The sequence below is a fragment of the Orycteropus afer genome, unplaced genomic scaffold (assembly GCF_000298275.1).
Source record: "Orycteropus afer afer isolate SDZICR_OR568_19922 unplaced genomic scaffold, OryAfe1.0 scaffold00049, whole genome shotgun sequence".
Lineage (NCBI taxonomy): Eukaryota > Metazoa > Chordata > Mammalia > Tubulidentata > Orycteropodidae > Orycteropus > Orycteropus afer.
Genome location: NW_006921636.1, coordinates 4,474,193 through 4,486,119, shown reverse-complemented (window position 1 = coordinate 4,486,119; position 11,927 = coordinate 4,474,193). Strand labels below are relative to the sequence as shown.

Genomic DNA, 11,927 nt, shown 5'->3' with positions numbered 1-11,927 from the left:
AACACCCACTGGAATGCCTTCACGTGTCTCATCACAGAAGCATTCCTACATCTACTATAAGGATTCTTAGATATCATGAGGAGAGGAGACACACAACATCACTGGGGTAGGTTCTGCTATAATTCTAAGCTCACCCCCTGCCTTGCTACAACCTAACTCAATAACACTTAGCTATTTTATTTTAGATGCAACACCAGAATGGGCAAATCAATTTATGAGCTTTCACTAAAGGAGAGTTATCAAGTCAAGTTCATGATTAAAAAAATTTAAAAAAAAAGCAATTTTCTAACTTAAAAAAAAAATTATCTCAATTGTGTTTCCAGTGAAGGTTTCCACAGTTTAGACTCCCATTCACCCAGTTCTACATAAACTGCTCAGTGACACTGGTTACATCCTTCACACAGGAACCGTCCCCATATTCTGTTCTGGTTGCTCCATTCAGTTTTCCAAGGTTTAACACTTTCTTATAGAGAGTGTTATCTGTGCTAAACCTATAACACACCAGAAAGACTGAAATACATCCTGAGAAGGGGTGGCTTCTGTCAACACCACAAGCTCTTAAAAGTACCACCAAGATGGGCAAGGGAGGGCTCCTGCTAGAGTACACACCCTATCTAGGAAGCATCCTGTGGAACCATGTCAGCCCCTGGCTAAAGGTCTGTGAGTGACACAGGACAGCCAGGTGCTGAAAGGCATAACAATGCAAACAAGGAGCCCCTCCAAAGGGCCCTGGAGCACATTTGGAATTGATGGTCCGGAAGGAAGAGCTCACCCCAAGAGGTAGAAATGAGGCCACTCACCCCGCCCTGAAAGCCAGTGCCAGCAGAATGTGACCCGTGAGGGGTGGGGATGTAGGCCGTGGTGAGACCACACTCAGACCCCAGGCGGAAACGGGCAGTCCATGGATATCCTGTGCTCTTGTGTGAAGAACAGATGGGAGGAGAACGAGACGAGCAGCAGGGGCCTTGCAGGAGGTTACAGTGGACAGGCAGGCGAAGAAGAGTGCAGCTGCTGCCAGGGGAGCAGGAAGGGGTGAGGACAAAGGGCCACGGGGGATCCCGCAGAGGTGGGGGCCGCTCCATGGTCATGACCGTCACCGTGGAATGTGCAAGGGCAAGAAATGAGGGAGGGTTTCTAAATCCCTGAACAGAGCAATGGGTGGGCGGGACCGGCATTTTCTAAGACAAGAACCTCTGGAAGACAAGTGGGTTTGGGGGATGAGGGGAGAGTATCGTGATGCTGGGTGCAGTTTTTTTTTTAACATTTTATTGTGATCCGGGTGAAAGTTTACAAAGCAAATTGGTTCTTCCTTCAACAATTCATACACATTTTGATTTGTGAAACTGACTACAATCCCCACAATGTGACAGCACTCCTCCCACTTCCTGCCTGTGAGTGCAGTGTCTTTAGCATTCACCTGCAGTGATTCAGGTGGACAGGTGTGTTAGCAGGAGAAAGGTGTGTTACTGAGCAGGTGTGTTGCAGTCTGAAGCTCCAGAGCAGACAAGGGCATCACTGGCATCCAGAGGGCAAAGTGAGCAAGGCGAAGGAGGGGACCACTACAGAGTGACCACACAGGTGAAAATGGCACAGCACAGAGCCTGGGAACACCAAGCCCAGACCACCACACAGAGGAGAGGGTGGGAGAGAGGGAAGTGGGGGCTGTGTGGCTTCGCCTCCCTGTCCAATGATGTCCTCCTGACATTTTTAATAGCCCTAAAGTACATCTTTGGTAAAGGCTCACGGACTCATTTGGAGACAGGCCACAACGGCTACATATGTATGGTGCCTCGAAGAGGTCAAGCACATGCTTCACTGGTGGGTGCAGATGACGGCATTAGATGTATCTAACTACCCTCCATTTTTAACCAACCTCACTTCCACACTCCATCCCCTGTTCTGATACTGTCGTGAGACAGCCTGGAAATGTAGGTGTGCCTGCTAGAGAACATTTCAGAAATACAAATGTCAACTAGACTGTATCACAAAGTATTCAGACATTCTGCCTTTAACCCTTAAACAGTGATATTCCCCTCATGTTTTCAACTGGCCTTCCGACTACAGAATCATTATCTAGTTTAACAAGATAATGGGAAAAAAAAAAAAAAACACTGGTCTATTGAGTCAATTCCGACTCAAGGCAACTCCCTGTATTACAGGTTAGAACTATCCCATGGGGTTTTCTTGGCTGTAATCTTGATGAAAACAGATTGCTAGGTCTTTCTTCCACAGCTCTGCTGGGTGGGTTCAAATTGCCCATCTTTCAGTTGTTGTTGTTGTTATATGCCGTCGAGTCGGCCCCGACTCATAGCGACCCCTCCTTGGGTTTCCGAGGCAGTATCACTACGGAAGTAGGATTGCCCAACCTTCCTTCCGAGGAGTGGCTGGTGGGTTTGAACCGCCAGCCTTCTGGTTAGCAGTCAAGTGCCTTAGCCACTATGCTACCAGAGCTCCCATCTTTCAGTTAGTAGCCTGTTACTGAGTCGATTCCCACTCACAGAGACCCTGTAGGACAGAGTGGAGCTGTCTCATTGGGTTTCCAAGGCTATAATCTTTAAGGAAGCAGACCAGACTGCCACATCTTTCTTTCAGGGAGTGGCTGGTGGGTTCGAACAGCCAATTTACTGGTGAGCAGCCAAGAGTATAACCACTGTTAACCATGTGCACCACCACCCCCAGGGACCTCTGAAGCAACTGCAACATAAACAATGTTAGGAAGATATACATGCAGAAAGTGATGAATGGTGCATGTCCTAAGTAAATAAATAAGCATATTCATAAACCTACAATATAAATCCCCAGTAGGTTTTAAAAACTCTTCTAACACCAGTTACTGGGCAAATCATTTTCTCTTCTTAGGTTTTCCCCAATATCCACTAGTACTTCCTTAGAGTTGATCAACCCTGGGAACAAGGAAGATGGAAAAACCCTCAACTTCAATTTTTTTTTTCCAAAATGTCTAGGAATAATGTTGCTAAAGCTGGTGGGGTGGGAAGAAATGGGGAGTAACTGCTGATGGGTACAGGGCTTCTTTGTGGGGTGATAAAAATGTTCTAAAACTGACTGTAGTCATAGTTGCACAAGTCTGTAATTACTGAAAATCATCAAATTATACACTTTATGAGGGTGAATTGTGTGATATGTCAATTGTCTCTTAATAAAGTTCTAAACAAAATGTAAAGGACTTGCTTGGGGCTTTAAACTTGATGAGGCCTTACCTGGGTGTAGATGCTAAATATGTGGCTCTGAACTTCATCCATTGAGTCGAGTCCATAGGCCACCGTCCCCAGATGGAGCCGCTTGAAAACCATCTCATTCTGGGTAAGAGTTCCTGAAACAGAAGACAAATGAGTAGCTGTGCCTACATCCCGGGAGCTTTCATTAGTCTCAATGATAGTGACAGCTGTTATTTTCTGAGGCATCACATGTAGCACACACTGGTTTAGGAACTGCTGCCCCTGATGGGGAAGACATCTGCAGTCACTTGTCTTCCAGAATCCCATTCTCCTTCTTTGAAAATGGCACCCTAAATTTCCATGGGTAAATGACCACCGCCGTCCCTAGGGTGGTCTAGAAGGAATGTCTGTCAGGTTACCTGAGTCATTCTATTGGCCAAGACACAGGCACTGACATACACTAGACCAATCAGATCTACCTTACAGGAATCTGAATCTTAAGCAGAAAAATGGATGGACAGAAGATGATTAGAGTCAACTTATTCCAAAGATGGAATGTTCCAATAACCGTGTGCTACAAAGACCATCCTAGGAGTCCTGGTGCTGACATATTCAAGGAATGTCCCAGTTCTTCTCCTTCCTGACACCCAGATTTTCTCTGATTCTGAGAGCCACCCAGGATCTACAGAATAGATATTCTTCTACCCATAGCCCCTAGACAGTAGCAATGAAGCTTAAGTCTAGATCACTCCACTTCTCAATCCTTCCTCTTAGTAACTCTGATAACTTCCTAACCTGGCAGACATTAAATTGTGGAACAACATCATAAGGTGTGCTTATGAGATTGGGACTTGAGGCCAGACTGCTTGGGTTCAAAGCTAGGTTCTGCTACTGTGTGACTGTGACAAGTCACTTACCTTCTCTGTGCCTCAATTCCTCATCTGCAAATAGGACAACCACACCTCTTAACTTGTGAGGTTAGGATGGAAAGTGAGTACATATATATATGAAAACCTAAGAACAGTGCTCTGCACATAACTAGTACTATATGGGTTTGCTGCTATCATCCTCATCATCACCATCATCAAATACTCAACCCGCTCCCTCCCACCTCAAATGGTGAAGAAAATAAAATAGCAGCAGCATCTATCTCTATCACTGGAAAGAGAAACCAAGAGTTTAGGTGGAAGCAACGTGTGCACCTTCTCTTACCTCTGAGCCCCGTCTGCTGTTGACATTGGCTGCTGTCAAGTGGATTCCCACTCATGGTGACCCCAGGTATCCAGAGCAAAACCATGCTCCACAGTTTTTTCAAGGCTCCCCTCTGGAGACAGACTGCCTTTTGGAAGCAGATCACCAGGCCTGTGTGGGTTCCAGTCACCAACCTTCTGGCCAGTAGTTGAGCACTCAACAATTGGAGCTACCCCAGAACAGCCTTGAACCTGTCTAAGCCCCAGGACGTGGCTCACCTGTCTTGTCTGTGAGTAGGTAAGATATCCGCCCCAGCTGCTCAGGAATCGTGCTGGAACGAACCACGGTCCCGGGTATTTTGGAATCCCTTCGAATTACCCAGCTGTACACGATCTTGCCCATATCCAGGTTCACACGCAAACTAATGAGAAATCCAGAGCAAACAGGTTACAGGGTATAAGTAAGGCTCCCAACGGCTCTTTTTGTAAACTGCAGGGATGCTAGGTAAATGTCACGTGTGCCCTAAAACCTGGAATCTCGGTCTGTAGAAGCACACTGCAGGCACAAATCCATAGGCTCAGCAAGAGTTAACACCAAACTGTTGTCACAGAGCTACCCAGTTACAGACCAAAGTCACTAAAGAGACCAAACAGGGAGGTACTCTAATCTTAATTTTGCTTTGTATTTTTCTTTTTCTAAATTACTGGTCCCCTAAGCCAAAAAATTGACAATAAACAATATAGTAACTTGGAAATATAACTTTACTGCAAAAATTGCAGATCTCCAAAATCATCCATAATCCTCTAAACTGAACAACTGCTTGTCAGTTCACTGCCTGGCCCTGGGCCCTATGAATATTCAATTCATGAATTTGTAGTAATATCATAGTAGAATTCTATGATCTTCATTTTCACTTAAACTTACACCACACTTGTTTTTCCTAGCAATACAGTAGACTTGCTTATTCTTTGAAGGCAACATCTCCAGCATACAAGCTTTCTGTGCTAGTCACACTGTTACACAAAAAGCCGTCATCTATGTCCTCAGAGAATGAGAAACTCTAGTTGGGAACACAGAAATGCTCAAGAGAACACAGCAAAACTTGAGAGAATCTAGCACTTGGGTCAGAAGTGAGAAGGACCAATGGTGGCAGGAAATACAATTAGGGCTCATTTAAGTAAGTAAGTACTGATCCTTTATGCTGGGGAAATATTAGGAACAAGTATCCACCCACATGGCACTCAATAAGTTGTGGAACCCTGAATATCTATGAGAGAAGTTCTTAAAAATGATGGGGCACAAATATATTTGACATGAAAAGTTATTCACATGGCTATGCTAAAAAAATAAATAAATAAATTTATGTAGAGCAAAATCCCCTTGTTCTACAAGAGAAAGCCATCTAGAGAAATGTATCTCAAACTATTAACAAGGATTATCACTTGATAGTGAGATTAGAGGGGATTTTAGTTTCTTCTTTTCCTAATGTGGATCTTTTCTTTTTTCCTATGACTATTACTATATAGGAGCTCTGGTAGCACAGAGCCTAAGGCACTTGAATGCTAACCAGAAGGCTGGCGGTTCAAACCCACTAGCCACTCCTCGGAAGGAAGATGGGGCAATCTACTTCCATAGTGATACTGCCTCAGAAACCCAAGCAGGGGTCACTATGAGTCAGGTTCGACTCGAAGGCACATAACAACAACAACAATTACTGTATAATTTTAAAAAATAAATTCCAATCACAGAGGAAAACCCATTACCATGTGCCACCATTCTTCCACTCAGTACCTACATAAGACTTGACTAATCAGTCATAATACTATTTCCCACTGAGTCCAAACTCAGACTCAGAATCCATCCCAACACAGTATTCCCAAGAGTTGCTACCAACCAATTAGAGCTAGCACATGAGATGAACTCTACAGGGCATTCCTAGCACAGACTGAACCAGGCAAGGAAATACCTACCAGGCAGAGAGTTAGTCAACAAAGGATGGGTCATGACACAATGTGTCCTTCCAATTCTACTACCACAGAGCATGGTGCACGCGCTTGACCCTAATCATCATTTGCCACTCTACAAAGATGCCAACCAAGCTCCTTCCAACAGCCATGAAACTACCATGTTTGAACGGGAAAAGAAAAGAAAACACTCAAGAGACCCAATACCCCTGAAAAGTCACAGCCCCCAAACACAAGCACATGCCTGCTTACCTGATGGGAATGATGTTGGAAAACAACAGGAGGAACCGGATGATCTGTAGGTACCAACGACCAGCAAAGTGCTGCAGGGCAACCATGACCAGAGAGACCACCACCAACGCACCGAAGAGGATCTTGGTGAGGCAATTCACCTCCAGGTCAAACAGGCCAATCTGTGGGGGGCCATGCACAAAGAGCTCAGGTATATTTGGTACAAGCCACAGCCCATTTGGAGAACTGGACCTTTACTCATGAATCCTTCAACCTCAGGGGAGACAGATCCCCACTACTGGAGGAGGGGTGGACCTGGGAGGGAGGGTCACTGGGCAGACTGCAGGTCCGACATCCTATGATGTCAGCCTGTCCCTTAGCTTGGGTGTGGATCCCAGGTCTGGCCCCTCCTTGCCCTGTAGCCTGGGTGGAGCAGCAGGTTCTCAAGATACTTTCTTGTCTAGAAAAGGAGGACTACAGAAGCACCTTTGCTCACAGGCCCCTCCTGAGGATTAAATGAGATGCAGGTAAAAGGTGCAGTACGACACCTGGCCCACGGGGACAGCTCAGGAGGGCTTCTTAAAAGCTTTGAACATTTTATGTATTCATGTATGCATCATATATTTATGAAAAAATACATATGTAGGAAAAGATATCTGTACAGATGAAATAACACTGCAAGGTGTGACTGTTTTAAATCTTGTTCCTCAGCTCACCAACACCAGTCTTAATTTAAGTTCAGCTGGTGAGACGGTTCTGACAAGAAAATGTATCCTGTTGACCTCTAACCTACCTTACTTCGGGGATTTGAGGTGTTCATGACGCTCCGGAGTTCTCTGCCAGTATAAAGAACGACACCCACAACGGTACCTAAAGTGAGAGAAACAAAACCCAGAGAAACATGAATACAGATAGTATGGTCTTAGTAACAGAATAGTCTCACCTGTGAAGAGACTATGTCTATGGCTAGCTGACCAACATGGTAGCCGCCAGGACCTCTGGTAACCTAATGCCTAAGGCATCTGACTGCTAACCAGAAGGCTGGCAGTTCAAACCCACCAGTTGCTCCTCGGAAAGAAGATGGGTGATCTACTTCCATAGTGATACTGCCTCGGAAATGAGGGGTTGCTATGAGTTGGGTCCAACTCAACGGCAGTGAGTTCAGTTTTTTTGTTTTTTTTTTTTTCCTAGCCACGTGTGTCTATTTAAATTCAATTAAAAGGAAATAAAACACCATTCTTCATTCTCACTGGCTGCATTTCATGTGTTCAGCAGCCACGTGGGGCTACTGGCTGTCACATGGGGGAAGAATGCTCAGGACACGTCCTTCATTACAAACAGCTATAGGGATGGCATTCATCCATGGAGCTCAAGCCAGGAGCTTGGGTTTCCCCAGTCCCATGGGGTTTCCAGTGGCCGTGCTCTTTCAGAGGCTAATTACCAGGCTTTTCTTTTGAGGCACCTCTGGGTGCATTCAAACCGCCAACCTTCTTGTTAGTAGTCAAGCACTTAATTTGGCATCATCGAGGTATTCCTCTACAGGGTCAGCACCCTCTAAAAGCAGAAAAATTGGCGTAGGGGTCTTCAGTCTTCCATGGCACTGGCCTTAGAGACTTCCAGAGGTCCTGAAAACGTTCCTGTACCCATAAACCATGATGGAAACTTAGGCAAACACCCTTGTTTTGAGAGTATATTCTTCCTGTCGAGTCTAACTCCTTTCCAACTCTGTGTCTACCCCTTCAGGGGATGTCTGTCTGGTTAACAAGTCGCCTTTCCTAAGAACTTCCCTCGACCCACCCAGGACACAATATTGAAAGACATCAATTTCTCTGAAAACAAATCATTTATAGAAGAAATACACATGATAACATACAACTACTGTTCTGTATTCATCTGGAACAAAAGAGAATGAGGAAATCCAAAAAGCAGAGAAGGAACTGGACTACACAACTGCCTAGCGAACCACTGCCTCTTCTACATGGAGACTAGAGGAACTAGATGGCACCCGCTACTACTACTGACTACTGTGATCAGGAACACAACTGACAAATCCTGATAAAAGGAAGAAAAACGTGAAACCGAACTCAGGGACTACAGCTGAGTTGCTCCTGAAACTGTGCTCCTCAAACTCTGAACTGAAACTGTCCCCTGAAGCCCCCTTTAAACCAAGTACAGGCACAGCACGTTTTATTACATTTCACTTTATTGCCCTTCACAGATACTGCATTTTTTATGAATTGAAGGTTTGTGGCATCCCTGCATTGAGCAAGTCCATTGTTGCCATTTTTCCAATAGCATGTGGTCATTTCATGCCTCTGTGTCACATTTTGGTCATTCTCACCATATCTCAAACTTTTTCACCAAACTGTTGAACATATAATAGACTACAATATAGTACAAACATAATTTTTATATGCACTGGTTTTTGGTTGCCTAGTGGTACTCTGAGAGGAATACACCACAAATGGGATGGCTTGAATAAACAGGAGTTTATTCTCTTACAATTTTGGAGGCTTTAAGTCCAAATTCAAAGTGCCAGCCTCTAGGGGCTGGGTGAAAGCTCCTCAACCTTGAGCTTCAGCTCCACCTCCTGCTCCCAGCCCACTGAAGCTGGAGGCTTCTCTTCACTCAGATAGCTGCTGCCTGCTGAGGCTGACAAGCCCAAGGTTGACAAGTAAAAGGCTCAGTCCCAACATTACCAAATAATATGGCAGGCCACTAATTCAAGTCCAGAAGAAATCCGAAGATCAGAAGGGCATGGCAGGCTGTTCAACAATGACTTGACTAAATGCAAAGTTCAAGCATGCCATAAGCTGGCGATCTTCCTCAAAGTTACTTGTATACGGAAAGCAGACCACATCCCTAAAGCAACCACTCAGCTGCTCCAATAGATTCTACCATGGAATTAATTACCAATCTCACAGTGGGGAGTAACTAGGTCCAGCTGCCCAGCCATTCAACCAGGCCTAGCCAAGTTGACACACATACTTGACTACCACAACTGTTGTTGTTTTTGTTGCGCACCGTCGAGTCGGACCTGACTCATAGAGACCCCTCCTTGGGTGTCCAAGGCAGTATCACTAAGGGAAGTATCACAACCTTCCTTCCAAGAAGTATCTGGTGGGTTTGAACTGCCAGCCTTCTGGTTAGCAGTCAAATGCCTTAGGCACTATGCCACCAGAGCTACCACAACTAGGAGACCCAAAAATTCGAGTGACTCACTTCATTGCAATATTCACTTTACTGCAGTGGTCTGGAACTGAACCTGCAATAATTTGAGGTCTGCCTGTAACAGTTTGACCCAGAGAGTAGAGATTGTAACCCTTGAGTATGCTGTCTCTTTTTTTAAAAAAAAAAGTGTGTGTGTGTGTATGTGTGTATCTGTATCTGTATAAGACCAAAGGTCAATTGCTATTTTAAAGCATAAATGAGAAGGCAGAGGACAGGGAGATTAGGTAAATGAAGTGGAACCACTTGAACAGAAATCATATGAATGTTGACAGAATGTCAAGAAAGCAGCACCATCACTGATGAGGTCAGGGGAACTGTGCAACAGGAGCGGGTTTTGCTGTGTACATTTACCAAAAATAAATTTTAAAAAATAAAGAAATACAGATAGCCAGTTAACATTAGGAAAGATGTTCAACTCAGCAAATAATCAAAGAAACGTAAATTAATCCATTTTTGTTCCTGTCAGATTGGGATGGATTGACACAGTGGACAGTGGGCTCACACATCACAGCCTATGACTTTGGAGGTGTAGGATCGGGCAGCATTTCGTTCTGCTGTACATGGGGTTGCTATGAGTTGGAACCAGCTTGATGGCACCTGACAACAACGGATTGGTATAAATTCAAGATTGATGAGACCCAATGTTGGCTGAGAGCTGGGAAAACGGATCTTGTCATGAACACTGCTGGCCCCATATACATCAGCACAATCTCGTGTGGTAGGAAAGCTGGCAAATCTATCAAAAGTCTACTGACGTGTCCCCTTTCCGGTGTGTGCCACGCCAACAGTCATAGCACAGTGGGGAACACTGACGAAGTAAGAAACCAGGAAAAGTGGGTGTCAAGGACAGTGGAAAGCACAGTGACAGACAGGAGCGAGGGAGGCTGGAGGGAGGGCCCAGTTTGCACTGGGTGGTCAGAGATGCCATCTCTGAGATGATGACGTTTAAGCTGGAACCTGAAACACGAGAAGGGGCCAGCGCTGCCAAGCTCTCAGGGAAGATCCCAGAATACAGTCTTGTCTCTGCTGGAAGAACACATTACCCTTCTCTCCTCTCCGTCCCCCTCAGTCTCAAGAGTCCACTGTCAGCGGGATCCACAGCCACTCAAAAACTGCTGAGAATCCAGAGGTTACAATACATTTGCTGTGAAAGAGCCCAACCCCCACCAAAGCACTGGGACCATGTGGGCACCAAGAGCTTTGCAGTGGGCACTGGAGTCTCCCAGGTTTACTGCACTCGGCCAGGCAAACAGGACTCTCTGTACAACGTGGTTCCTTTGGGGGAGGCTCTCGGCAGATGGCAGGCCGGGGAGCCTTGCCCGCCTCTCGGCAGATGGCAAGCTCCTGTGAATGCAGGCACTGATCCCTCCAGGCCCCCATCATCACAGCAGATGGCTGGACAGTGGAGCCAGAGCCTGGGCTGGGCCCAGGGCTGCCACCCGCTCATGCCTGCCCCAGCACAGCTTAGTCTCAGACCCAATGTCTCGGGAGATTCCTAATAACTGGGGCATCCTGAAGTGGAGTGTTCCCCAGAGGCCCAGCAAACCTGGATGCTTGCAACACTGCAGAGAACAGCCTTTCCACTCAATACCCATCCTCAAGACCAAAACCGTCTCAGCAAGACGCCCGACATCCCCATGGCAGCCTCACCCTAAATGTCAAGACCACCCAAAGAGAGAGCCCCACTGGCCACCCACAGATGTGCACTGGTTTGGTGTGCCCTGTGTCTAAAAGGCACTGAATTGCCAACTCGTAAATTCAGGAGTGTCATGTATGACACTGACATGTCTAGCTTCTCCTGGAAAATTGGCAGACCTGCTGGCACTGGGCCTGCATCCCCTCACAGTATAATCAGTCATTACTGAGCGACAGCCAGCCCTGTCCCTGGGCTCATGAACTGGGGCTCAGCCCCCACCCAGCTGCAGCCCAACCTGCTCCTTCGAGCCTCAGCCCCATTTGCAACTCCTGACTCCACAGGACACTCCACGACCTTGACTCCCACTTCCTATCTGCCAGAGCTTTGGCCCCTTCTTGCTCTCAACCCTCTCTCTACTCTCATCCCTGCAGTCTGCTGACCACAGAATCCTCTCGGCTCTCCAGGCAGCCCCTGCTGGTTTCTTTTGCTGCTCCAGAG

At 46.2% G+C, this 11,927-nt stretch overlaps 1 protein-coding gene across 1 annotated transcript in view; it reads right to left on the bottom strand.

The window, feature by feature from the left end:
• The window catches only part of ATP9A (ATPase phospholipid transporting 9A (putative)), a 130,255-nt gene that overhangs the window by 66,553 nt on the left and 51,775 nt on the right, over window positions 1-11,927 (bottom strand). The window contains exons 9-14 of the mRNA XM_007938425.1: window positions 11,026-11,188; window positions 10,664-10,750; window positions 7,356-7,432; window positions 6,584-6,744; window positions 4,646-4,788; window positions 3,219-3,331 (exon numbers count right to left, since the gene is read on the bottom strand). Of these exons, the coding sequence (XP_007936616.1) occupies window positions 3,219-3,331; window positions 4,646-4,788; window positions 6,584-6,744; window positions 7,356-7,432; window positions 10,664-10,750; window positions 11,026-11,188 (744 nt within the window). The remainder of the gene's footprint in view (window positions 1-3,218; window positions 3,332-4,645; window positions 4,789-6,583; window positions 6,745-7,355; window positions 7,433-10,663; window positions 10,751-11,025; window positions 11,189-11,927) is intronic.